Raw genomic sequence first — 26,841 nt, forward strand, 5'->3', positions numbered from 1 at the left:
ACTAAGACACATCAACACTTCTCACTTCCACATTGACAATTTTAAAAAAGGTGAAAGCAATCCAAATAACAGTTTAATCTACCCATTGGTTTACAATACTTTATTTGACCTACATTATTTCGGAGAAAAACAGTTTGCAGTTTTTCTTGGTTAATGACTGAAATGTCTATGCCAAGTGATGCAGCTATAAAAAGGGATGTCACATGACCATATTGCAATTCTAACATCCCCATTGCCCTTCATAAATAAATCTCACTGGCTGTTCTCACTCTGATACCCAACTTCCTACCTTTCAGTCAGGAGCCTTTGTAAGGTAAAAGACTGCTCCTCCTTAAGGTCCCCCATCTACCTATCTCTCCCCATCTGTGCTCTTTTGGTAAGGTAAGAGACTGCCATTCTGGACTCCACTGCCTTTCCTTCCCCCAGCTAGTCTTTTCCATCTTCTGCTGTTGATGAGGCATGTCCAGCCTGGAAGGCTACAAAAACTCATAAGAAGACTGCGCAAGGCACATGATCTCAAGAAGAAGGTCTGGCACAGCTAGCAGATGTCTCAGAAAGTGCCAGTCTGGTCATACCTCATCAGCAGCAGGAAGAAGAAGAAGAAGACAAAATTGAAAGAGTTTCAGCACAATAACTATTGTAATGAGTGTATTGATGTTATCTAAAGGTATAACTGGATTGGAATTATCCAAGATGGACAGTAACATACCAGCAGGTTTTCCTGGAGGCATAGAATATATCAAATACCAACATCCTGGTGGTGATTCTCCAGAAGTCCCAAGTCCAGTAAAGCAATTTGTGAAGCAAGATAAATTACCACAAAGTAAGGAGAAAATAATTGCTCGAGAGGCTTCATCAAAATTTGAAAGGGATCCATCAAACATAAGAAGAACAAGATCTTCTCCATCATATGGCAGACATCCAAGACGTGGACCATCGCACAGAAGACGCCAACACATGGTAAATGTTGTTGAAGATGCAGGTCCATTTGCAGACAAAGCCGTTCGCAGAAGTAAGTGGCAACAATCTCTGGCAAGTCAAGAACATGTAGAAAAGAACTGGTATAAAGTTGTCAATAGTTCTAATCACATGGTCATTGGTCATGGAAAGTATGTTACTTCAGGTTGAAGATGAAAATCTTGTTATTTCTTCCCTTTAAATTCAGCTCCCCAGGAATAGAATTGATTTGGTAAACTTCATCCAACATTCTGTAATATTCTTTGTAAGGAGTACAATACAGTAACAAAGATTATTCAGAGATAATGGGTTATACTTTGAATTGGATGCATTTGGCTCTAAACAGTCATTCTTAAGTTCATAAAGTGGCAGGAAATTGAGCCATTCTGAATTTGAAATAATCCAATTTTAAATCTAAATCCGTTCCGTATATGAACTATTCAAAATTGCTATCAAACTTAAAGAGAGATATTTTGAATTTTAAACTTAAAATTCAAAATATTTGCACCGTCCATGCACCTCCAGTACTTACCATAATTACCCGACTTTGCTTAATATCCAAGTGGAATCTACTTTAAGTTTAAAACTACTCTCCATTTCTGCTTACATGCTTACCTAGTGATGAGAATGAACAGACAACTCCTGCAAGAAGAGGAAGGGGAAGAACTTCAGGAAATGAAAATCCAGAGAGCCTTTCCCTGCCCACTTGCACACACATTAGAGCAAGGGTCTCCAACCTTGGCAATTTTAAGCCTGGAGGACTTCAACTCCCAGAATTTCCCAGAATTCCGGTAGTTGAAGCCCTCCAGGCCTAAAGTTGAAAAGGTTGGAGAGTCCTGCATTAGAGAATATCCCAAAGGTGCTTTTTTTCAGAAGGCAACTGGTTCTTGGTTTTTTTTTCTTTGAAGACATTTCACTTCTCATCCAAGAATTTTTTTCAGCTCTGACAGGACAGTGCAGAATGGAAGGATTTATTTCCTTGCAGACAGCTGGTTATTTGCATCCTATTAGAGGGTAGTTGAAGCACTTGGAGGTTTATCTGTGTCCTCAGGATCACCTGAGTAGTGCTTCTCTGGAATTCCATTCCAAGAGTGTCCATCCCAAATTGTACAGCTAAAAGTATAGCTAAATAGACCTTTAGCTGTACAATTTGGGCTGAACACTCTTTGAATAGTGTGGGAATAGGAATGTATTTCCAGAGGAAAAATTGCAGACTAAAGGAATTATTTGCACTACTCAAGTGACCCTGAGGACGCAGATCAACCTTCAAGTGCTTCAACAACCCTCTAAAAGGATGCAAGGAATATAAGTCCTTCTATTCCTGTCAGAGCTGAAAATGCTTCTTGGATGAGAAGCAAAATGTCTTCAAAGAGAAAAAATAGTCCAGTTGCCTCCTGAAAAAAGCACCTTAGTAGTAGAGATGTTTTTGTAGTTTTTTGTACTTTTGACAGGGCTGATTTCTTGACATTTACACTATGAAAACTTTGAGTTCATTGTTTCCACTGCTACTCCTTTTTCAGTTAATTTTTTTCAGTATCAGAAAGTGGCCATCCACTCTGCCCAGCCTAGTAACTCATTCTTTGTGATACATGCTTTGCTATGGGGCTTACAGGCAATCGATCAAGGAAGTACAGAAAGTAGTTTCTTTACTGATATGTTTGATATCAACCTATAAAATTTCACTAGATTGAAAATTTAATAATGTCTCTTTTACTTCCACTGCCAGCTGTAATGTTGTTTGGCAGCAAAAACTAATCCATTCATATCCCATCAACATTATTTTTTCATTTAGGAAACATTTTCAAGAAAGAATATAATAAAAAAAAGAAGAAGATACAAGACATTTTATTTTGAATTCAGCAAATGCTGTTGGTTGTTTTCAACATTAGTCAATTTCTTTATACAGGAAAAAAAAAGGTGGTCTTGGACTTACAACTGTTTGTTTACTGACTGTTTGAAATTGCAATGACTGTCAACTTTGAAACGATTTTGGCTGAAGCCATGTTTATTTTCCCTTCGTTTCTTAGTTGCCATTCTTGGGAGGGAGGAGGGAGTTAGAAATGATTGGAATGTAGTGCCTTAATCCGCTAGACAAAACATTTTACAGAACTATCGCAACGGCACTGAAAAAAGTAACTTATGACCATTATTTACAACCATTGTGGCATTGATCATGATCACGTGGTCAATATTCAGATACTTGGCAACTGGTTGATATTCATGGCAGTTGTGTGATCAGCTTTTACAACCTGACAAGCAAAGTCAATGGGGAAGCCAGATTCACTTAACAACCTTGCTACTAACTTAATAACTATGACAAGAAAGGGCATAAAATGAGGCAAAATTCACTTGAATGTCTCATTTAGCAACATAAACTTTGGGCTTGGTTGTGGTTGTAAGTCGAGGACTACCTATAATGAAATAAGTTAAAAAAACCCAAAGGATATTTTAACTGTTTCCCTGAATTGTCAATGGAAATTATGGGTTTAACAACATATTCCTCTTACACATCTCAGTGAGTTACATATGTCCCCTAGTTGATTCACAGGCCTAAGAGTTAACAATCAGGAGGAAAACAATGGCAGAAATTATTTTGCTCTTCATCTAAGAAAGTTGTTGAACACACAGTTGTTCAATGTCTGAAAAAGCAACTGAGGTATATTACATTTGAGAGGAATAACCTGGGGAACAAAACATTATTTACATTATCTAATCTTACATATTTGTTCTTATTTACATTATCTAATCTTACATATTTGATGAATTGAATAATTCATGGATTTATTAAAAGGGCACTGTTTTTGCTTTCTTTTAACTTCCAAACAAAACTTGATTGCCTGATTTGTTTTAAACATATAATCTGAAATTATTTTTCTGTTTCCTTAGGCTTTCTTTGGAAATTATATCTCATGTTGGCATTTCAACTGGGTTACACTGTTGGTATAATATGTATGTTCATCTACTGGTAAGTGTACTTTACTGCAGCTGTCACCAGCTTGGTGCCATCAGGATATGATGGGACAATAACCATACTGGGTGCCTAGTGTCAGCAGCAACTGGTTCCAATAATAATGCAATATAATGCCCAACTCATTCCATTACATATGAATTACTAAATACTGCACACCACTGAAAAGCTAGTGTTTTGCTTGCAGACAAATATGCCTTCCACTTGATTTGTGCAGGAGATCTACTACATGGATAGATCTGGTCACATCAGCATGTTTGTATCTTGAATGGTTAAGGGTTGTGTATATTTTTAATGTTATTTACCACATTGCAGAAGGTGCATTTTCTTTCAGTCTTCAGTTGTTCTAACTCAGTGTTTTTCAACCACTGTGCCGCAGCACACTAGTGTGCCGTGACATAGTGTAAGGTGTGCCGTGGGAGAATTACTTTATATATAGTCAATATAGGCACAGAGTTAAATTTTTTTAACATTTTCTAATGGTGGTGTGCCTCGTGATTTTTTTCATGAAAAAAGTGTGCCTTTGCACAAAAAAGGTTGAAAAACACTGTTCTAACTAGCATGGTTTTAGCCAGCTGAGTTCCTCAATATTGACGTGTGAAAGTCTAATCTTTTTATCCTTTTCTCATTTTCTCTTCCTCCATGACTTATTTCATTTTGGTGGATTCAAATATTTCCTCTCTTATTGAGAGGAGAAAACATCCTCTGCCAATATTAAAGTGCAACTTAGGTAAAGATAAACAAGTTCATACGAACCAAAGCAGAGGTGGTATTCAGCAGGTTCCGACCAGTTCTGGAAAACCGTAAGCAGAAATTTTGAGTAGTTTGGAGAACTGGTAAATACCACCTCAGACTTGCCCCACCCCACCTATTCTCTGCCTCCCGAGTCCCAGCTGATTGGGAGGAAATGGGGATTTTGCAGTAACCTTCTCCTGGAGTGTGGAGGGAATGGAGATTTTACAGTATCCTTCCCCTCCCACACCCACTAAGCCACACCCACAAGCCACCACATCACACCCACCAAGCCACACCCACAGAACCGGTCTTTAAAAAAATTGAATCCCACCACTGAACCAAAGTGACTAACAAGTTATTCATGATAAAACTTCCTTATTTTCTAGGATTTGAATAATGGGGGGAGGGAGAAACTGTCTCCTGTTCCCTATCTTTCCATGATGTTCAGTGCTTGAATTACATCTGGGACACAAAGTCGATTATTCAGGTTATACAGAGAACTATGTGCTAAATAGCTTATTCCATTGTTCCCAAAGGTAAGAAATACATTTCAGCTAGAGTAACAGAATAACAGAGTTGGAGGTCTTCTAGTCCAACCCCCTGCTCAAGCAGGAAACCCTATAATATTTCAGACAAATGTTGTCCAATCTCTTCTTAAAAACGTTCAGTGTTTTAAATTACCCCAAAATTATGTCAAATTTTGATTTGAAATACAATTTTTTTTGCATAATATTTTTATTTCCGTTTCATTCTATACAATCACATGTTTACTGTGCATAACCAGGGCATATAACATTGAGTAATAACCACAACCCTCACTTATATAGAAAGTGTCCCCTACAATACAAACCGAATATACCACCTTGACCCACCATACACCCTCTTTCAACCCCCTCCAACTTTCATTCTTCCTTCTCACATACCCCTCTAAACCTACTTCCCCTCCCCCTCTATCTAACCCTGACCCTATCACTCCCTCTCTTAATCCATTCCCTCCCTTCCTTCTCCTCCTCCTCTCTCTCACTCTCTCCACCCTCCTTCTTCTTTCACTCAGCTCCTCCCTTCGGTATACTTCTATTACCTTCCAATATATTCGGTTTGTTCTGTTTTAACACTAACATTAAAAAGCCACAGTATACAAGTGCAATCATGTACCTTAAAGGTTAACACATATTATGTTTCCCCCCTCCCCCCTTCCCCCTAGATCCCCACCTCCCTTCCCTCCCCCCGACTTCCCAGAGACCATACATGGTATAACTTTTTGACAATCACAGTCTAGAATATCTCTACATTGATCTCAGCTTCTTACTGTTACCCAAATTTTAAACAGTTTGAGTTCTTACTGATGCTAAGCATAAGCTATCTGGAGTTTCTTAATCCCATGTTTACTTTGTATATAATCAATCCATTTTTTTCCAGTCTCGTTTATATCTCTCGTTTGAATGTTCTTTGAGATATGCTGAAATTTTTGCCATTTCGGCTAAGTTTATAACTTTTAAAGTCCATTCTTGAATTGTAGGCAAATCTTTCTTCTTCCAATATTGCGCCACCAAGAGTCTTGCTGCCGTTATTAAGTACAGAACCAAATTAATCTCTGCTGCCGTAAAGTCAATACATATACCTAGTAAAAACAGCTGGGGGGTGAATTTTATCCTTCTTTTGAAGATATTTTGCAGAATCCACCATATTTTTATCCAAAATGCCTTAACATTACGACATGTCCACCATATATGAAAATATGTAGCATCAAGAGAACCACATCTCCAACATTTAGGTTGAACATTCGGATACATAGAAGCAAGCTTTATGGGATCTAAGTGCCATCTATAAAACATCTTATAAAAATTTTCTCTCAGATTTTGTGCTTGTGTAAATTTCACATTTCTTACCCAAATTCTTTCCCATGTGTCCAGCATTATTGGTTCCTCAATATTCTGAGCCCATTTTATCATACAATCCTTAATCAGTTTCGTTTCAGAATCCATCTGTATTAATACATTGTATATCCTCTTTATATGCATTGAGCTTTGATCTCTTATTTGTTTAAACAAATTATCCTCAACTTTTACAAAGCCAATTTTTTGATCTGTTTTCCACCTGGCCTGTAGTTGACCATACTGAAACCACGTTTGAACTACCTTCTCTTCTTTAAGTACCTCTAAAGATTTTAATTGCAACACCCCTCTTTCTAAAATAAGAAGTTGTCTATAGGTGGTTCTATCGTGTTTTTGTTCTGTATTCATATTTTCAATTGCATGTCTAGGAATTGCCCACATGGGCAATTTATCATTTAGTTTGTGTTGGTATTTTTTCCAGACCCACAATAAAGCATTTCTTAAAATATGATTTTTAAAATTCTTATCCAGTTTTTTGTTAAATAACAAGTAAGCATGCCAACCATATACCAAGTCGTGTCCCTCGATATTCAATATTCTATCATTGGTTAAATGAGTCCAATCACTAATTGCAGATAATGCCACTGCATCATAGTATAATTTTAAATTAGGTAATTTCAATCCTCCTCTTTCATGTGTATCTTGCATTATTTTCATCTTTACCCTCGGCTTCTTTCCTGCCCATACAAATTTGTTGATACCCTTCTGCCATTCTAAAAGATTCACATCTCTTTTAAGTATTGGTAACATTTGAAAAAGAAATAAAAATTTTGGTAAAATGTTCATTTTCACTGCCGCTATCCTACCCAGCAAAGACAAATGCAGTTTCTTGTTATACCGCAGTCCGTCCCTGGAGGAAACGGCTTCTCCAGGGCGGCACCTGGGCACAACAATCAAGGGGGGTCACCCACGAAGCCAATCCTAGAAAGAACTTGAGGACACGAGATCTCTCTGGGTGAAATGACCAGTTTATTGTGTAGCAAAGCTGAATATATGAACTCTCATACGCAAATGAGGTTTGCAAATATTACAAATGTCATTGGTTACAATTTATGCATCTAGACCAATAACAGAATTGATAACTGCGTGCTTCCTAAGTTTCACGTGTGCCTTACTTAGCGTTTTTCAAGCAAGTACAAAACAAGCAAATTCTACAGGTGTCAAGAACAGTTTGTGGTCGGCTATATCCGTCCTGTGTGACTAGATGTGCAGACTCTGCAAGTCCTATCTAGCTACCTGTCTAAACCATTTCCTATAGAAGGAGGCATGCAAAGAAAGGCATTCTCAGAGAAATAGGATAGCGACATCTCCTCCTTTCTTTTTTATTATCTTTTTGTCAAAGAGACTCTTCCTCTTTATCTACCAGGGCTAATCACAGCATTCTATACATAAACCAATAAAAAATCACATCATGGCAAAGGGGGAATAGACAGTTACAGCACAGCATAGGGGGGATAAAGGGCATGTGTGGGAGTTGCTGGCTCATATAATTCATGTTACATGAGGCTGCATAATGAGTCCTGGCCGTTTAGGCCGGAAGGATGTTTCTGGTGCGATGTTTTTGTATCCCTGTGTATGTGTGTTTCAGACAGCAAAAACTGCCCTGCACACACACACACGGAATGAATTTTTTGTTAAAAGGCAGCGTCTCCCTTTTCATTGCTGGGCATACAGAAGGGATCTTTCCCCATGAAGGGGTTGACTGTTCATGTAACTCCATGTGGTTGACAATGTGAATATTCTTCTGTGGAACCAAGCTAGAGTATATTTTTACATATAGTGAATAAAGAGGGTACACATTAAATACAGCAACACAACAATATCAGCAAAGCAACAAGGGTTATAACGGTCTTGGAAACATTTCCCAACCAGTTAAAATTTGGTAACCAAGAGGTCATCCAATCCCACCAGGAGTCCAAGGCTTTGTATGTTTGTCCAACTGTCTGAACGGTATCATGTAATTTTTCCACACTGGTTTCAATTTGTCCGGACTGGTTCAAATAATGACAACAGGTAGCATTCAACCAAACACATAGTAGGAGGATCTGCGGCGAAAGACAGGGCAGCCGGTCGGGGGAGTGGAGGGTGGAGGGTGCTCTGCTCTGTGTTCCAGGTCAGAGACAGAGACAGCCTCAAGCTGTGGTTCCTGTTGGTTGGTCATGGTCAGGCTGCTTCTGTGTTTGTGTAGGTGGTTGTATAGGTGGTTTTGGCAAATATGGTCTTACGTGCCGTCCTGGGATCCAAAGAACTTTGTCTTTTAATTGGATTGCAGCGTAGTTCCTTTCCCAGGTCAGCAGGTCAGCAGGTCCTTGCCACGTCAAGTCAGACAAGCAGCGATAGTAGACAGGTGGACGGGAGGTGTCTGCAGTAGGTGGAGCTGCAAAATGACGAGTCGCTGCCAAGGATGGTGGGCTGCCGGTGTATTGCACTGCTGGGAGGCCAGGGGGCATTTTCCCCTATTGCCAATATATCTGTCCAGGGCATGTTTTAATGTCTGGTTGGCGCGCTCAGCCAACGCCTGACCCTGGCTGTTATAAGGAATGCCAAATTTCTCTTTTGGGCGTCCCAGCGATGCAAAGGTCCGAATCGAATGATTAATAACATGTTTGGTGGCTTCACCCCTTTGGGGGGATGCCATAATGTAGCCTGAACATGTATCAATGGAAACATGTAAATATTTCCAAGGAACAAATGGAGGATATTGGGTAACATGCATTTGCCAAATTTGGCAACACTCTGTCCCTCAGGGATTAACTCCCATAGGGAGAGGGTTTGCCTGCTGGCTACAGGTGGGGCATAGTTGAATAATTGCTGATGCCTCATTTGCAGTAATGCCAAATGGTTTTATGAGCGCTTTTTTATTCTGGTGAAAATAAGAGTGGCTATCCCAAGGTGTGATAGCAGAACAAACATTGACATGGGGTGGGGGGGCTGATGCCGCAGCGTCAGCAACATCATTGCCCTCCTGGAGAGGCCCAGGGAAGGGCTGACTTCAGATATGGGAGACATGGAAAAAATAACAGCGAGAGGAGACAAGACCTTGTAAAGTGAGAAACAGAGACAAAAGTTGTGAATCAACAGAAAAAGAGAGATAAGACTCACACAAAGAAGTTATAATCTGAGTCACATAAAGACTAGCAAGAATTAAGTTAAACGGTTGTTTGTCAAATAACTGAAAGGCCAAGATGGAAGCGGCCAATTCATCTCTTTGAGCAGATTTTTGTGGCTCTGTGAGCTGGGTGTGCCATGTACCATCCTCCTGCCAGGCACATGCTCCCATCGGCAAAGACAGTTATAGCGTCTTTGATAGAAAAAAGCTGTTGAAGGAGGCTTCCACTGGAGTGGAAGGGCTTTTGTAATTAGGGCTGCAAAAAGGGTGGGTATCTGAGAAATAAAAGGGAGGGCTTCATAGACGGGAGCAGCGCCCGTTATGTCAATGGGAAAAGCAGAAAGAAGTTCCAGATCATCTGGGGTAAGAGAAGGATCGGCTCGGGCAGAAGCCAAACCACGGGCCACAGCACTGCCAGCCATAGTAGGGAGAGCGAGAGAGGATGCAAAATAAACGCCGGCAGGATCAAAAGAAGGAGGGGGAGATGATGTGAGCGAAATGTCGGAAACAGAAGGAGAGGGAGGGGGGGAAACAGAGGGAGAGGAGACAGACGGGACAAAATTTGAAGGGCGATCTAAATAAGGAGGCGGGGGAGTAAGATCAGGGGGTTCTATGGGAAAATCAGGAGAAGGGTCAAAATAATGGAGTCTAAGAGCAGCAAGTGTGACTTTCCAAGTCAGGAGCATCGGAGTAGGAACACGAGGTTCCTGATGGAGATATGTGCCTATTTTCACCCATGGTCCAGGTTTAAGGGAGCCACGGTGAGGATAGGAGGGGCAGTTTTGCCAAATGTGTATTAACAGTTGGCGTAATTCAGATTTGGTAGGAAAGACAAATTTCTTTGTTAATTGACTTTTAGAAGCTCTGAGAATCTGGCCAAGTTCTTTTACATAAGCTATCTGCTGCTTGGACAGATCCGCCCCCATACTTACGAAAGATCAGTCGTTTCCACGAACGACGACGAGCGCGCGGGTAAGCGATGGGGTCTCAGGCACGCGGCGGCGAGGCTGCGTCGGTCCGTCGGAAAAAATCACGTCGGGGTCACCACTTGTTATACCGCAGTCCGTCCCTGGAGGAAACGGCTTCTCCAGGGCGGCACCTGGGCACAACAATCAAGGGGGGTCACCCACGAAGCCAATCCTAGAAAGAACTTGAGGACACGAGATCTCTCTGGGTGAAATGACCAGTTTATTGTGTAGCAAAGCTGAATATATAAACTCTCATACGCAAATGAGGTTTGCAAATATTACAAATGTCATTGGTTACAATTTATGCAACTAGACCAATAACAGAATTGATAACTGCGTGCTTCCTAAGTTTCACGTGTGCCTTACTTAGCGTTTTTCAAGCAAGTACAAAACAAGCAAATTCTACAGGTGTCAAGAACAGTTTGTGGTCGGCTATATCCGTCCTGTGTGACTAGATGTGCAGACTCTGCAAGTCCTATCTAGCTACCTGTCTAAACCATTTCCTATAGAAGGAGGCATGCAAAGAAAGGCATTCTCAGAGAAATAGGATAGCGACAGTTTCTCCCACCTTTTCAACTCCAACTGTATACTATGCCAAAGTGGTTCATAATTATGCTTATATAATTTCCCATTTGAGGTTAAGATATTAACTCCAAGATATTTGACTTTTTTAACTACCTCACATCTTAACATCGCTCCCAGTTCTTCCTTCTGCTTGATATTCATATTTATAGCTAATATTTTGGTTTTTCCTAAATTTATTTTAAATCCCGAAACCTGACCATATTGATTGATCGTATTCATTAAGACCCTACTGGATTCCTGCGGTTGTTCCAATATTATAACCAGGTCACCCGCAAATGCGCGGACTCTGTATTCTTGCTGTCTAATCTTAATCCCTTTTAGACCGCTCAAGCCCCGTATCTTATTCAACAATACTTCCAAGGTTATAATAAACAATAATGGAGACAGAGGGCAGCCCTGTCTTGTACCTTTTTCAATTTGAAAGGAGTCTGTTAGACTTCCATTGACTATGATCTGGGCTGTTTGCTGCTGATATATTGCACCAATTGACCATAAAAAGCCATCTCCTATCTGCATTTTTTGCAATATCTTCAGCAGGAATTGCCAATTAACTCGATCAAAGGCTTTCTCAGCATCCAAAAATATAAATGCGGCCGGGATTTGATTGTTCTTCCCCAGGTATTCTAAAGCGTTAATGATTAATCTAACATTGCTCTTCATCTGTCTGCCCTGTATAAAACCAGTTTGATCGCTATGTATCAATTGTTGAATAACCACCATTAGCCTATTTGCTAATATTTTAGTGAAAATTTTATAATCTACATTGAGTAGTGAAATGGGTCTATAATTTTTGGGCTGAGTAAGAGTAAGATCTTGGTCTTCTTTGGGTATCAACGATATAAACGCTGTCTTCCATGAAGGGGGCACTTTCCCTCCCGATTGAATTTTATTGAATAATTCTCTGAGAGGTTCTACCATTTCTAACTGTAGGTTTTTATAGTAAACAGCTGTTAAACCATCTGTACCTGGTGCTTTCCCTAACTTTAATTGTTTAATTACCTGCAGGATTTCCCCAGAGGTTATTGGTTGATTCAGCTTGTGACTATGTTCTTCTCTAACTAGGGGGATTTTCTCTTTATCTAAGTATTTATCTATGTCTACATCCCTAATTTTATCCCCTTTGTACAACTCTGTAAAAAATTCTCGAAATGCCTTTTGGATCTCTTCCTGTTGAAAAACTTCCTTCCCTCTATAACACAATTTGGATACATTTCGAGCTTTCCTTTTTTTCCTAATCTGGTAAGCCAACCACCTACCGGGTTTATTTGCGTTGCAAAAAATATTATGTTTGACATATAATAAACTGGTGGCTACCTGGTCAGAGATCAGCATATCAAACTGGGATTTTAATATAGAGATTGCTTCCTTAATCTTTATATCACTTGGGTTCAATGTTAATTCCAACTCTTTCCCTTTAATTTCCTCTTCCAATTCTTTTCGTTTTTGCCCTTGTTTGTGTCTATGTATTTTGTTTATGTTCATTAGTACTCCTCTCGTATACGCTTTGCTTGCATCCCATACATATTCCATACATGTACCCTTATTCATATTAAGAACAAAATATTCAGATAACAATTTTTTACAATCCTTAATATACTTTTCATATCTAAATAAATTTTCATTCAACCTCCAAGACCTTCTTGCCTGGACTACCCTTCCCAATTCCATCCAAACTGGATTATGATCCGAAAGAACTCTCGCCATAATCTTTGTCTTCTTCACCCTAGAAAGTAAATCATTAGTAGTTAGTATAAAATCAATCCTTGAGAGAGACTGATGTCTATCGGAAAAGAAGGTAAAGTCATATTCTTCTGCATGCCTTTCACGCCAAACATCTCACAATTCGAAGTCGTCCATCATGTCAAAAAAGGATTTGGGTAACTTAGCTCGAAGTTTGGTGCTCGGGCGAGATGTCTTCTTATCTGCACATATAAGTCTACTGCTATTATCTCTTTTGGTATCAATCACGCCATTCCAGTCACCCAATAGTATATAAGACTTGAAGTCCCACTGTACTAATTTAGCATGGAGATTTCTATAAAATCCATCTTGTTGTTGATTAGGAGCATAAATTCCCAAAAGTAATGTCCTTTTCCCTTCTAAGATAAATCTAATGCAATATATCTTCCAAAGGGATCTGCTTCAATTAGCTCGGCTTTAATGTCTTTTCTTAAGTATACTACTATGCCGTTTTTCTTTTCCGTGGCTGAGGTCGCAAAATGTTGACCACGTTTGGGGTTAAACAAAAATTTTTGATCAGTTGATTTGATATGGGTTTCTTGCAAACAAATTATATCATTCTTAAACTGTTTGAGATAATGAAATATTTTCTTTCTTTTCTGTGGAGAGTTCAGTCCATTAACATTCCATGTCAAAATCTTAGTTGTCATTTTTGGTTGCCTGAAGCTTTTTTAGAGCCTCCCGCAAGGCCTGTCTCGCCTTTGGTCTGGCTCCTCCCACAGCTTCTGAGCTTGTTGCTGTAGCTCCTTGATCAATGGCCGACGATTGTTGAGGTTGTTGCATTGTAGCTTGTTTATCCGTTTGTCTGGTGGTCATACGGTTAGGTCTTCTTTCCTTGACCCCTTGCCCTTCCGGGAGGGGGAGATGGTACATTTTATCTGATGGTTGTATGGTTTGCTGTTTATCTTGTTCGTCTCGTGGTTTTTCTCCATATCCGGAAGGTTCAGGGTGTCCCATCTTCAGAATCTTATGATAGAAATCTTGAGCTTTCCATACAGAGCTGAGACGATATCTTTGCTTGTCCATTGTAACTATGATACCGAATGGGGCATCCCATCTGTACTGTATCTGACGCTTTCTGAGCTCTTCCACCAGAAAAGCATAATCTCTTCTGGCTCTTAGCATTTGAGGTGGTATTTCTTTCAAAACAATCAGATCCTGTCTGCCAATTTGAAGCTTGGTATTATAGGACTCTTGTAATATCATATTTCTAGATTCTCTTGTAACAAAGTATATTACCACATCTCGGGGGAGTTGCCTTTGTTTTGCCGCCCAAGAATTAACGCGAAAAATGTTGTCAATCTGCCAATCATAATTGGATCCCGGTCTTCCCACCAGGCAGTCAAAAGCCTCAGAAAACATTTGCTTTAAGTTCTCCTGTTTCTCTTCATGCAGCCCCCTGACTCTTAATGCAAGCTCCATCTGCTTATACTGTATCATAATAATTTGTTTTTCAGCATTTTCAATTTTTTGTTCCACCACTTCAGTTTTAGATGTTAAGTTAGTCTTAGCTTCATTGAGAATCTCTAAGTTGTCTTCCATTCCAGAAATATATTCCGTCATTACATTTACAATTCCCATCATATCCTCATTCATTTTGGTGACCTTAGTATCAAATTTATCATATAAGACTTCCATCTCATTCCTTATTTCATCTTTGAACTCTCTAAGCATTTCTAAATTCTGTTCTCTGGATTCTCTAAACATTTCTAAGTTCTGTTCTCTGGATTCTCTGAACATTTCCAAAAAAAATTCTTTCGTTAGTACATCTCCACTAGGGGGCATAGAAGGTGGGGGCTGCAACTTTTTGCCAGGTATGGGAGACGTGGATCTAGGAGGTAATTTCGCAGAGGTCGATTTTGATGCCATTATATCTTTGCTTTAAGTAAAAAACAAAGGAAAACCCCGGTGGAATGTCTCTATATCAACAAAGAGTCTTTGAAAGCTTGAAGGGAGTGTTATTCCTTTGATTCTGTGCCAGGAAGTTGGATATATATCATTATAACAAATGCGGAAGCTATAAAATCGCCATTTTGAAAACAATTAAACAAAAGAGTTTTTTATAACATTGAAGCTGGTATTTTTGATAGAGAAAACAAAAAAAAAGTTCTCAGGTTTGGTCTCTGCTCGTGTTAATTTTCAATAGCCTAGTTTCAAAAGATTGTCCTGAGGGGGATGGTCACTTGCCTTGTACTGTAAAAAACAGCTGAGAAGATCTGACCGGAGTTAAATGACTCAGCCTTGGCAGAACCTCTTCCTCCGTTCACAGCCAAAAAACAACAACTGCAAACTTCAAAGAAGATTCTCACTGACTGAATCGACTGCTCTCTGCTTTTTTCTAGCCTGAAAAAAGAGATATCTAAGGTATTAAATAGATAACGAACCAGAACTCTGGAGGCAGCTCAAGTAAGCTGCCGGCGGCGGCAAGCCCCCTTGAAATACAATTTTAAATGCAGAAAAATGTTAAGCTATACAGTAAGCACCATTTAAATATATGTAATGGATTTATGCAAAATGAATACACTTACAAATTTATAACTGACAGTTTTTCTCCTCTCTCTGGTGAAAAAATTATGCTTTGCTATTAAACAAGTCCAATCCACCTTTCAGGGCTACTGTTATAGGAAAAAGTAGGAAGAACATTACATACATACCAGACTTCACTGACACAAAGATGATTTTTTTTTAAAGTAATTTCTCCTGTATAAATTATTCTAAAATATAACAATTGTAAAATGTTTTCTGTATATTAAGCTCCGTTCATTAACATTCATCACGCTTTCTGTGTTTTATTGGGTTTTGAATATCATTAATTTTAATATTGTTATGATCTCTACTGAATATAGAAAGGTGAGATGGAAATATTTTAAAATTAATTGAATAAATTACTAACTATTTCTGTAACCATATTTGAACTTTTTTGGTCTAGGAAGTTCCTTAAAATATGGGTTCGTAGACGTCCATGGTTTTGCTATTCTCTCTTGTAAGTATTATATATGCAATTGTCAATTATTAGAACCTGCTCCCTAGTAAATAAGTATTGTTTCTTAGAAAAACTATAAAAAATCCAACATCCCGGAACAAGCAAAGCAACTACTTGTAGTACCAATTTATCTGCATTTTCTAGGTTGAGAAACCATACTTAATAATATTAAGCAATTACACTGTATGTTTGATATTTGATGATCACTTGTTTAAAATTTCATCAAATTTCAAATATTATTTAATACAAATTTATATTATTTGTTCCTTTTGCACATCTTTTTAATGTAATTAGTTATCTTGGCTATAGATGCTAATCCATTGCTTTCAAGTATCCTAAGCCAATTAAGAACTTATAAAATTCTATCTGATAAAACTATATATTAATAGAATTGAGAAGATGACATCTTCAGATTTACTTTATTAGTATTATGGTTTCTATTCCACTCTCTAGGCAATTTACATTGGCATTTAATATGAAAATAATAATAATTTGATTATTATGAAAATAATTAATAGACGTGGTATGTTCAGTAAATTGGACTGCAAGGTAAAGTCATCTTGAGTTAACTCAGTGTCAGGAGGTTCTTCCCACACTATTTTATTGGTATCAATATGGAAGTGATTTGCCATTTTCCCCCAAATATATTTTTTACTTCCAATCTTATCTACAGCTCTGATTATAGGAGGCCATCCACTAAAATTCTATGCATGTAGTCAGTGCTGCTTAGCCTCAAAACCTTATCCAAAGTCAATTAGGTGCAGAAGTAAATTAATCTTTTAGTTGAGTTATGGGTACAGAGATATTCTTATAATAATCGTGACAAAGTTCTAATACTGTAACTAGATAGAATCTCTGTTTTATTGAGATTTTAAAAATGGATGCCAGTCTTCTAACCAAAATGGGCAAAGAGTGATTCTACTCATCTGTCAAGTTTTCATGTTCCCCCAAATCTGCTCTTGAGGCTCAGTGCAAGTCATTGGGGCCATATGTGTGAGTTTGAAAATTGTCCTTTCAAATTTCCGCTGAGAGAAGCAGCTCTATTTGTAGGAGATCTGCATCAATTATTAATCCAATGTGGCTAGAGTGAAATTTACTCTCTGAGAAATGGTGTGTTTACTGTAATATTTTAAGCTTCATCACTTTATTTCTTTTAAAGAAGTGTAAAGATCTATTCAGTTTATATTGTTTTCTTTTAAAGGGATTTTATTGGATTATTAAATGTAAATGTGGTTTATCTGTAATTATTTATTGAATGTTATTTTTTAAAATTACAATATCAATTTTAAGTTTATCTGATTTTAGACCAGCAATCTTGCTAATGGTTATTGCTTTAGCATGCTGTGATCAGGCCCGAAGAAAATTTCCTTTGAATGTCATTTTATTAGCATTATTTGTAAGTATCACTTGAAGGTAATGCTCTATATCATATATTAACTATATTTTAATATTAGTTTATTATATACCATTGCTACCCTTTGCTGCATCTAGGCTCTCAATAATTTACAATTTGAATAATGCACTACTTGGCTTGTACAATAAAAATGAAAAAAGAACTGTCTACTGTGATATTTTCCATTCCAGACTGAAATGTGCTGGATCACAATTTCTGCTAATATTGCTCCAGGTCCCAGCTAGCTTGGCTAATAGGGCATCAGGATAGAGAAAGCTAATCTAATTCATATAAAGTTCAAAACAACAAAAGTTTGTACTTCCTATATTACAGCTATTTCCACCCCCAAAGTAAGTTTTGGGAAAATGCTGTTTCATCCACATATTGCTTATAATAGCAATTACGAATGTGCAGTGTTTTGGCATAAATAGCATGAGGACATTCATCAAAGTTGTCAAACTGAATAGGTTAAAAATTTATTTTCTGCCATTGTTGGTTTTTACTGTAGGTTGTTGTAAATTATATTAGCTATCCTGACCTGAGTACTTTTGCTAGATACTTATTAACTACTCCTGAGTAAGATCTTCATTACTGATAGATCACAAGTAAGTTCAAATTATTTTTGTTTATTATTAATGGTGCACAGAGGTAACTGTATTTTATAAATGATTGCATCTAGGAATGCATCTGAAACATACAATATCTACTTGACGCTGTTGTCATTTGCACTTTTTCAAGTGAATAATAACAGAATAACAGAGTTAGAAGAGACCTTGGAATTCATCTAGTCCAGCCCCTTAATGTACCATTTTGAACAAATGACTGTCCATCTCTTCTTAAAATCTCCAAGGATGGAGCACTCATAACTTCTGGAGATAAGCTGTTCCACTGATTAATTGTTCTGATTCTCAGGAAATTTCTCCTTAGTTCTAGGTGGGAATTATCTTTGATAAGCTTTCATTACTTCTTGTCCTGTTGGCAGGTGTTTGGAAAATATAGGTTGATTCGCTCTTCTCTATGACAGCCCCATAAATATTGGAAGACTGCTATCATGTCATTCCAGTGGTGGGTTGCAGGCAGTATGCCCCAGTACGGGCATACCGGTGCCTGCCAAGAGCACCGGATACCGTTCCAGTTCGGTGCTCCGGAGGCCCCACCCACCTGCCCATTCTCCTTACCTGCATTTGAGCTCTTCAGCATCCTCACATGCGCACAGAGCGTACGGCGCCTGTGGGACGCTTTGCTGAGCAGCTGGAGTGTTGTGGAGGTGTTGCAGGAGGTAAGGACAAATGCGCACACTGTGCGAATTCATGTGGCAGATGCTGAGCCCCGTTGCACCATATGGGATCCAGAACCCACCACTATGTCATTCCTACTCCTTCTCTTCATTAGAAGAGAGCTACTTAGTTCACAACCGTTCAATGTATATTTTAGTCTCTCACCCCAATCATTCTTTTTACTCATATTCTTTCTAGAGTCTCAATGGGGTTTTTTGTGCTGTGGTGACCAAAATAGGATTTCTAGTGTGATCTTACCAAAGCAGTATATAGCGGTATTAATACTTCATCTGATCTTGATATTATCTCTCTCTTGATGCAGCCTAGGACTGCATTGGTTTTTTTTGCAGCTGCAGCACACTTACCATATTTTTTGGAGTATAGACGCACCTTTTTCTCTCAAAAAAGAGGCTGAAAATCTGGGTGCGTCTTATACACTGAATACAGCATTTTTTGCCTCCTGAAACCTTGCTCCTTCACCAAAATAGCTGTGCAGAGCCTTTAGGAGGCTTAGAGAGTGCTCCTGGGGGCTGGGGAGGGCAAAAATGAATAAAAACAGGCCATTTTTTGCTCAATTTTTGCTCAAAAGACTATGCATGCCCCCCTTTTTTGACAAAAAAACAAGCCTATTTTTGCAAAAAAAATGGGTTGCTTTGGGGAAGTCTGCAGAGTGCAAAAACGTTTTTTTTAAAAATGTGCCTCTTCAAAATCTTAGTGTGTCTTTTACTCCAGTGTGCTTATACTCCAAAAAAATATGGTATATGGTTATCCACTAGGATTCCTACATCCTTCTCACAATTGTTGTTGAACCAGCAGTGTTATTCTGTATCTGTGCTTTTGGCTTTTTCTTGCCTAAATGTAAAACTTTACTTTTCTTACCACTGAATTGCATTTTGTTGGATAGGACCCAGTGTTGATGTCTTTGTCAAGAGTCTTCTAAATCATTGGCTTTTTCCTCTATCTGCACATTCATGAGCTCCCCTTCTATTCCTTCATCTAAATTATTTTAATACAGTATACCAGAGGTGGTATTCAGCAGGTTTTGACCAGTTCTGAAGAACCAGTAGCAGAATTTTGAGTACTTTGGAGAACAGGTAAATACCACCTCTGACTGCCCCTGCCCCCATCTATTCTCTGCCTTCCAAGTCCCAGCTGATCGGGAGGAAAAGTCGATTTTACATTAACCTTCCACTGGAGTTAGGTAAGAATGGAGATTTTACATATCCTTCTCTTGCCATGCCAACCAAGCCACACCCACCAATCCATGTCACACCCACCAAGCCACGCCCACAGAATTGGTAGTAAAAATTTGTGAATCCCACCACAGCAATATACTATAATTTTACAAACTGTATCGATGCAGTCTGTTCTAACAAATACTGTTGTACGTAGGTTTTTTTTTTCCTCTGAGAAGTTATATGTAAAAATGATGTATGGTAGAATGAGTTATAGTTTTTTTTTCTGAACTGAAAAGAATCTCCTTCAGCAACAAATGCAAAAAAGTTAATATGTACGATAATACTAATAATACATGTTAAATAAAGTAATAAATTATTTTTATTTTTAGACAATCCTCATGGGTACATGGCTTGGATCCCTTGATGCGTAAGTTGTTAATAAATGATCTGAATTGCATTGTGTTGTGTTGATGTGATTATGGATATCATAGAAATATTTATTGTGTTCTTGGCTTTTAGCTTCTTTGATGCAGATTCTTTGATGTGGACTGTTGGTTCTACTGCATTAGTGACCTTGGGACTGTGTTTTTTTGCTCTTCAGAAAAAAGTAAGCAGTCACTGTTTAAATATGTTACAGAACCATTTGAGATCTGGACAAATAAATCACAATTAAAAATCAGGACTTCAAGACCCCCCCCCCCCGTCAGATCTTTCTCTCTAGAAAGATAAATATAAAGCCCTGTTTATTAAGTGGATTGGAGATGTGATTATACTTGCTACTTATGTGCTGTTTGCCTATGGACATAGAATTTGTAGAGATAAATATAATAAAATGGTCTCATTTATTCAAAATATAGGTTAAAATCATGATAGTTATTAATTATATAAGTATATTAGAAATACACGCATACACGTATGTATATATCTATATCTGCATTATGTTTGCATTAAATACTTGTACCTAGAATTGTAATTGTATACTGTCAATCATTTTAATGTCATTTAAAAAAGTATATTGTATTTTCTTAACATACTTTTTAAGCATCACTATGTAATTTTTAAATAATGTTTATACCTTTTTTGTTTTTTTGTTTTTGCTTTGCTTGTTATTATTTTAAAACCAATAAAATTTGGTATTTGTCTGTTTTGAAAAAATATTTCCAATAGAAAATGTTTCGATTCATCTATTTCTGAAGTATATTTATTAGCATTAAAATAAACTGTAAACTCTGAGAGTTGAATCAAATGAAAGGCCACATAATGAAACTATAAGGAAAGGAAATATTTCTTTCCACTGCTAATAACCACAATCCAAAGTAGTTTTCAACAGTATTTCTAAGCTACGTTTGATACTATTTAGCTGAAGAAAAACTCTGTTGCTACTTTACCTGGAAACTAAGCTCTTTATTAAATATATTTTTATCACATACAGGGTTTATTTTCTGGAAAACACCCAAGATATAAAATGGCATAGAAGATTTTTATTAAAAACTGTTTAGTTATTGTTGGCACCAAAGCAGTGGACGGGATCCAATGGGGATGTCAATTCAGCCATCTGTGTTTTAGTTCTGTTACTCCCGGTGGCTGAAAGCTTTCTGAGAAACATGTAATTGGATCCAAATAGGGCTGAGACAGTGATACTGGCCATTCTTCCTCAACAAATCATCATTGGATCCAATGAGGAGCATGTTTCTGGTAGGTTTAGAGCTTTGAGAGATTTGGAAGAGCTGTGACTCCACTGTGCACATGCTCCTTATGAGTAGCAACTGTCTGGTGCACTTGTGGAAAGTCCTATCTTTCTCTGATCCACTCACCTGCTCTTCATTCTGCTGTGGTTTTGGGCATCACTCTTAATGGAGCTGCCTTGAGTTCCTCATTTTTTCCCTGGAAGTTGTCTTTTAGAAGAAGACAGCACCTGGTTTTTTATGAAGGGAGTTCTCCATCACCCCAGGTGCAATGTTGTTTTAATTTTGTGTTGACTGCCATATAAATTTAAGAAATAAATAATTATACTAAGTTTGGTAGGAACCCCAGTGTATGTATTGCTTATAATTTTTCCTTGTATGCATCATATTATTCAGATATTCTAGATCTTAATATTTGTAAGATGACAAAAATATGTTGATTCCATTGTTGCTTCTTTTCAGTGGCAACTTACCATCACATCTGGAATATTGCTAGTCTTGTTGTATACAGTAGCAATTATTGGAACTCTTTGTATCATCATGCCATCAGAAGTAAGTGAAATACTTTCATGTTTTTGGTCTCAGAACTTTTTTCTTTTACCTATTTTACTTTTAATTTCATACGCTGTTAAAGACTAAGTAAGAATACAGCTATAATCATTTTAGCTTTTATATGGTAATTATGGTTGCAAATACTTTAAATTCTGCTAAATCAACCTTTGGTCTTCCAATTTCAGCTGAGCACAATCACGTGGAGTCTCCTGTAGTACAGGTTATATGGCACTGCCTTTGCAATGCAACTGGAGGCAAAATTTGATGAGTTGTTTTGGCTGGAAGACTAGTATAATTTCATTAGAACTACAGCATTTAACTTTTATTTGTGGAATTTTTACTGACAACATACGCAGACACTTAATCAACAAAAAATAAATATATATGGGGGCAAAAACCAAGAAATGGTAAGCAGGTAAAAATAGAGTGGCAAAAAATAGTTTAATGCTAGCTCTCTAGCAAAAAGAAAGAAACTGAGGAGCAATACTCTACATAAAATAAATAGAAAGGTGACATCCAATATGGGATATTTTGGAATAAATGTATAAAGTGCATGTATGCAAAAAGTGAGCTAGGAAGGGGCCCAGCTAGCATGCAACTTCATATAACCTAATCTGGATGAGGAATCCCATCACGGTAGATTAATTGATAACTCCCAAAGGGGTAGATATAACAGATGAAGAATGTCATATTCTAAAGAGGTTTTGTGGATTATGACCTGGAGTCACTGATGAAATTCATTTTTTTTTTACTACCAGTTCTCTGGGCTTGGCTTGGTGGGGGTAGCAGGAGAAGGATACTGCAAAATCTCCATTCCCACCTTACTCCAGGGCAAGGATACAGCAAAATTGAAATTCTCTCCCTGCTCTGGGACCAGCTAGAGATAGTATTTGCCAGTTCTCAGAACTACTCAAAATTTCCTCTACCAATTCTTCAGAACCTGTCAGAACCTGCTGAATTTCACCCTGCCTGGAGTGAGGTTCAATTTAGTAAAGCATTCTGCTGTCTTAGCTTTACAAAGAATCTCAATGGAGAAGGGTGGAAACATCTGAAGAATACCAAACCATCAAGTAGGGATAGTACATTCACTGTCATTACCAAAGGGTCCTTATTTAACTGACACTGTCAAATAAAAATCCCTTGTTTCCCACCCCACCCCCTGAAATATCAGGGCATGAGTTTGCAAAGCAGACACAGATCACTGGTTCTGTTCATTTTGAAAGTAAAAGAAGTAGAACTCTTAGACAAGTAACTTCAACTTCAATCTATGCCAAATCTTTAATCTAAGGAAAATATTTGCCTTCTATGCAATGGAGTGCAAAGTAGTATTCCGGTGTGTGGATCATATGGATATTAGTAGGTTTTAAGGAACCCTAATTACTTTTGTTCCTGCTTAATTTTAATTGTAAATTCTTATTTTGCAGTTGACGGATGTATTTTATACTGGTATTGGAACACTTCTTTTTGGCATAGTAAGTCTTTAGTTTAAATTAGCTGCAGATTGAATCTATGCTACATAGAGTGAGAGGCAAACAGCTCTGTGCAAGACTGAAACTCATTACAGCTTATTCCTGTTAAAAAAAATGACTTAAATTATTATCTGAATTAGGTCATCAAATTTACGGCCATCTGTTTTGCTTAGTTTCTAATGAGTTTATTTTCTGAATACAAACCTTAAGATGATATCATTGTATTAGATATTATAACAATAACTACCATAAAAAGGATTGTGTTTATTAATAGAGAGCTTTACCACATTAAAATATTAAAATCACTTAACTAGACCTTTGAGGGTTAAAGTGACAAAAACAGTTAATTATGTAAACTTTTATGCTAGATAATTGCTTTTAAAATAAATTGTACCTTCAGTGACAAGTGAGACAAAGATTTAGTAACATAAAGGCAATAACTGCGTTTTCCTTTTCTTGTTTTTTTTTTAAAGTACCTGTTGGTTGACACGCAACTAATGCTGGGAAAGAGGCATCATTATCGACTGACTCCAGATGAATATGTATTTGCAGTACTGAATGTCTATATTGACATTCTCAATTTGTTTTTATTTATATTGAGATTTGTTGGTTTCATGAAGTGAAAAGCATGCTGTATAGGTTGAATAAAGACTGTACCAAAGGAAATGTTTCAAGAGAACTTCCAGGAAGGAAAAAAAAATGCCATATTACTACTAAGAAAATTTGAACCGAACAAATAAAATTCACGAAAAGTTAGTCCTTGGTTAACGACTATCTATTCAATTAATTCCCAAAGTTATGGCTGATGTAGCAGTCACATGATAAAAATTCATCCTCTTAACAGCCTCAGGGGCACTCCAGCACCTCTCTCTCTCTCTCTCTCTGCCCCCCATCTTAGTCGTTTTGGACTATCCTGAACAATGGCATTCCTTGCCGATGCTGGCAGGGGTGGGGTTGAGTGGAGTTTTGCCCTGTGGCATAGGTATGGCTGTTGGTGTGGCTTGAGGCAGCACTCTGTTGAGTGGCAGTGGTGGATGTGCTGGAGCTGACAATGCTAACGGTCCCAGTGCTGCCATCACCAAAGAGTGCTGTTATATAGGATGGCTAAAAGATAGTAGAGATGAGGGAGAGATAGGCAGATGAAGAGGAGGAAGTCCATTACTTTACCAAGGTTGGCAGTTGATAGGGACTATGCTTGGAATGGCTTAGTTGTTGTGATCTGAACATTGGCTTGGCTTGAGTCTCGCCTAATGACAGCAATAGGGACTATCAGGATTGTTGTTACTAATCAATTTGATCATATGAAATTGCATTTTTCAACTGCATCACTTAGTCACAGAAATTTTGATTTCAATTACCTACATTAACCAAGGACTACTTGTAAACGTAGTATAGAAAATGTGAAAATATAAATAAAATTATCCCCATGTAGTATTTCTGAAAGATTTAAGATAATCTAATATGAAAATAAAGATTGACATCAACTTTATTTGTTTATCCTTCTTATAATGTTTATTACATGTTAAAAATTTTTTTTTGAATGAATGAGCTGTTGATATCTGAGGGCAAATTGCACTTCAATCAGTATTCCTTGCTGCTTTCAGTTTCTCAAGCTACAGTTTTTTCTAGGCAGAGCTGTTAACAGTGCTATTTTTTTTCAGAGTTTCGGCTGTTAAATGCTTAATTATCTTTGGCCTATTTTTCTTCATAGTACCTATTTTTAAGCTTATACAATGTTTGAAATATAGAATATTGGATTTGATCTCAAGATTCCTTTCTGTGTTCAGAAGATGTCTTTTGTTTAACAGGGTTTGGTTCTATAGGTAGCCCTTGACTTATGACCATAACTGAACCCCAATTTTCTATTGCTAAGTGAGGCAGTTATTAAGTGGATTATGCCCTATTTTACAACATTTTTAACCACAGTTGTCAAGTGAATCAAGTTGTTAAGTTAGGCATATGGTTGTTAAGTGAATCTGGCTTCCACATTGACTTTGCTTTTCAGAAAGTCGCAAAAGGGGATTATATGATCCTGACTTGCTACCACCATCATAAATATGAATTAGTTGGCAACCATCTGAATTTTGATCACATGAGCATGGCGATGCTGCAACAGTCCTATGTGTGAAAACTGGTCATATGTCACTTTTTTCAGTGCTGTTGTAACTTTGAATGATCACTAAATGAATGATTGTAAATCCATTTATTGTAAATCCATTCCCTGTACTACAGCTAATGTTCAACTTTATGCAAGAACAAATTACTTCTGTGCAGCATAAGAATTATTAGTGAAACACTCTACTAGAAAATAACAGAAAATTGTTGCATACCAGTGTGAGTTTTTTAAAAAATTCCAAACACCCTTCTTTTATCTAAAACAATATTTGGTAAAGAAATACCGGAGATAAAAGGAATTAGTTTAAGTAATAAATGTTTAATCAAAAATTTTACATATTATTAATAGCATTCATTTGGCCAAACATCTATACGGTTGTAATATCCTACTGTATATAAAGTGGGAATGTATCAAGTATATACTATGAAAGTGCAAATACCATTTTCAAGATTATAGTAGTTTTGTTTTTCTTTATAAAATTAATTGATTTACAAAATAGGCTTGCCAAACTTTCTTTCAGAATTCTAAATTCAGTTAGGGGGCTGGTCTTAAATTTTAAATATGTATCAAGAAAATACAAATTTAATATGCTAAATTTCATGCTCAGAATAAATTTAACAATGGAGTATACTTCACAATTTAAACCAAGTTACAGAAAACCAGAACCCACAAACTTCACTATCATCACAGAAAGCACTCATACATATCTTCTCTTAGCTTTGCAAGACATCTTAATGCAATACACAAAACCATGTGATATTCTATTTCAAAATTAAAATTCAAGGAAGCTGTATGTGTATTAAAAATGTAAGACCAATTAGTGACGATAGTGTCAAGATCTATTTTAAGTTAGAAAGGATTCTGTAATAGCTTTTTAAAGAGATAATTTTCCAAGGCTAGAAAAATGGATTCAACACCAATACTTTCAGGACAGGGCAATTAGAAGCCAAGCTAAAAATATAATGGATGTACAGCATATAATAACAGAGAAGCAGACTACTACTTCCAAATAAATGTCAAGAAACAGAGTTTTTTAAAAATGGATTAAATAGTTAATATTTAATTTTATGAGCCACAGGGACTGCAAGATCCCAACAGTTATGCTTAAATGAAGGATTTAACACTTTTTTTTTGTAACACACAGTAATCAATATATATACCTTTTCTGCCATCAAAATACCTTACTGTACACAATCAGTAGCAAGTTTTTGTATCAGACGTAGCCAATCTT

The 26,841-nt window shown here is 37.3% G+C and overlaps 1 protein-coding gene across 1 annotated transcript; it reads left to right on the forward strand.

Moving 5' to 3' along the window:
• The first annotated feature begins 645 nt into the window (after positions 1–645).
• LOC116520727 (protein lifeguard 1-like) lies at positions 646–24,117 on the forward strand. The gene is made up of 9 exons (XM_032235054.1): positions 646–1,012; positions 3,844–3,922; positions 15,887–15,940; positions 17,246–17,336; positions 20,178–20,215; positions 20,308–20,395; positions 21,936–22,025; positions 23,450–23,497; positions 23,968–24,117. The coding sequence occupies exons 1-9, from the start codon at positions 655–657 to the stop codon at positions 24,115–24,117; spliced, it is 996 nt and encodes a 331-aa protein (XP_032090945.1). The 5' UTR covers positions 646–654.
• The last annotated feature ends 2,724 nt before the right edge of the window (positions 24,118–26,841 follow it).

This window comes from Thamnophis elegans, chromosome Z (assembly GCF_009769535.1).
Source record: "Thamnophis elegans isolate rThaEle1 chromosome Z, rThaEle1.pri, whole genome shotgun sequence".
Lineage (NCBI taxonomy): Eukaryota > Metazoa > Chordata > Lepidosauria > Squamata > Colubridae > Thamnophis > Thamnophis elegans.

Coding starts and splice junctions, on each gene's coding strand:
- LOC116520727 (XM_032235054.1), top strand. CDS start 655: ATGTTATCTAAAGGTATAACTGGATTGGAATTATCCAAGATGGACAGT. Junction 15,941..17,245: donor TGGTTTTGCTATTCTCTCTT/GTAAGTATTATA, acceptor ATCTGATTTTAG/ACCAGCAATCTTGCTAATGG. Junction 22,026..23,449: donor GTATCATCATGCCATCAGAA/GTAAGTGAAATA, acceptor CTTATTTTGCAG/TTGACGGATGTATTTTATAC.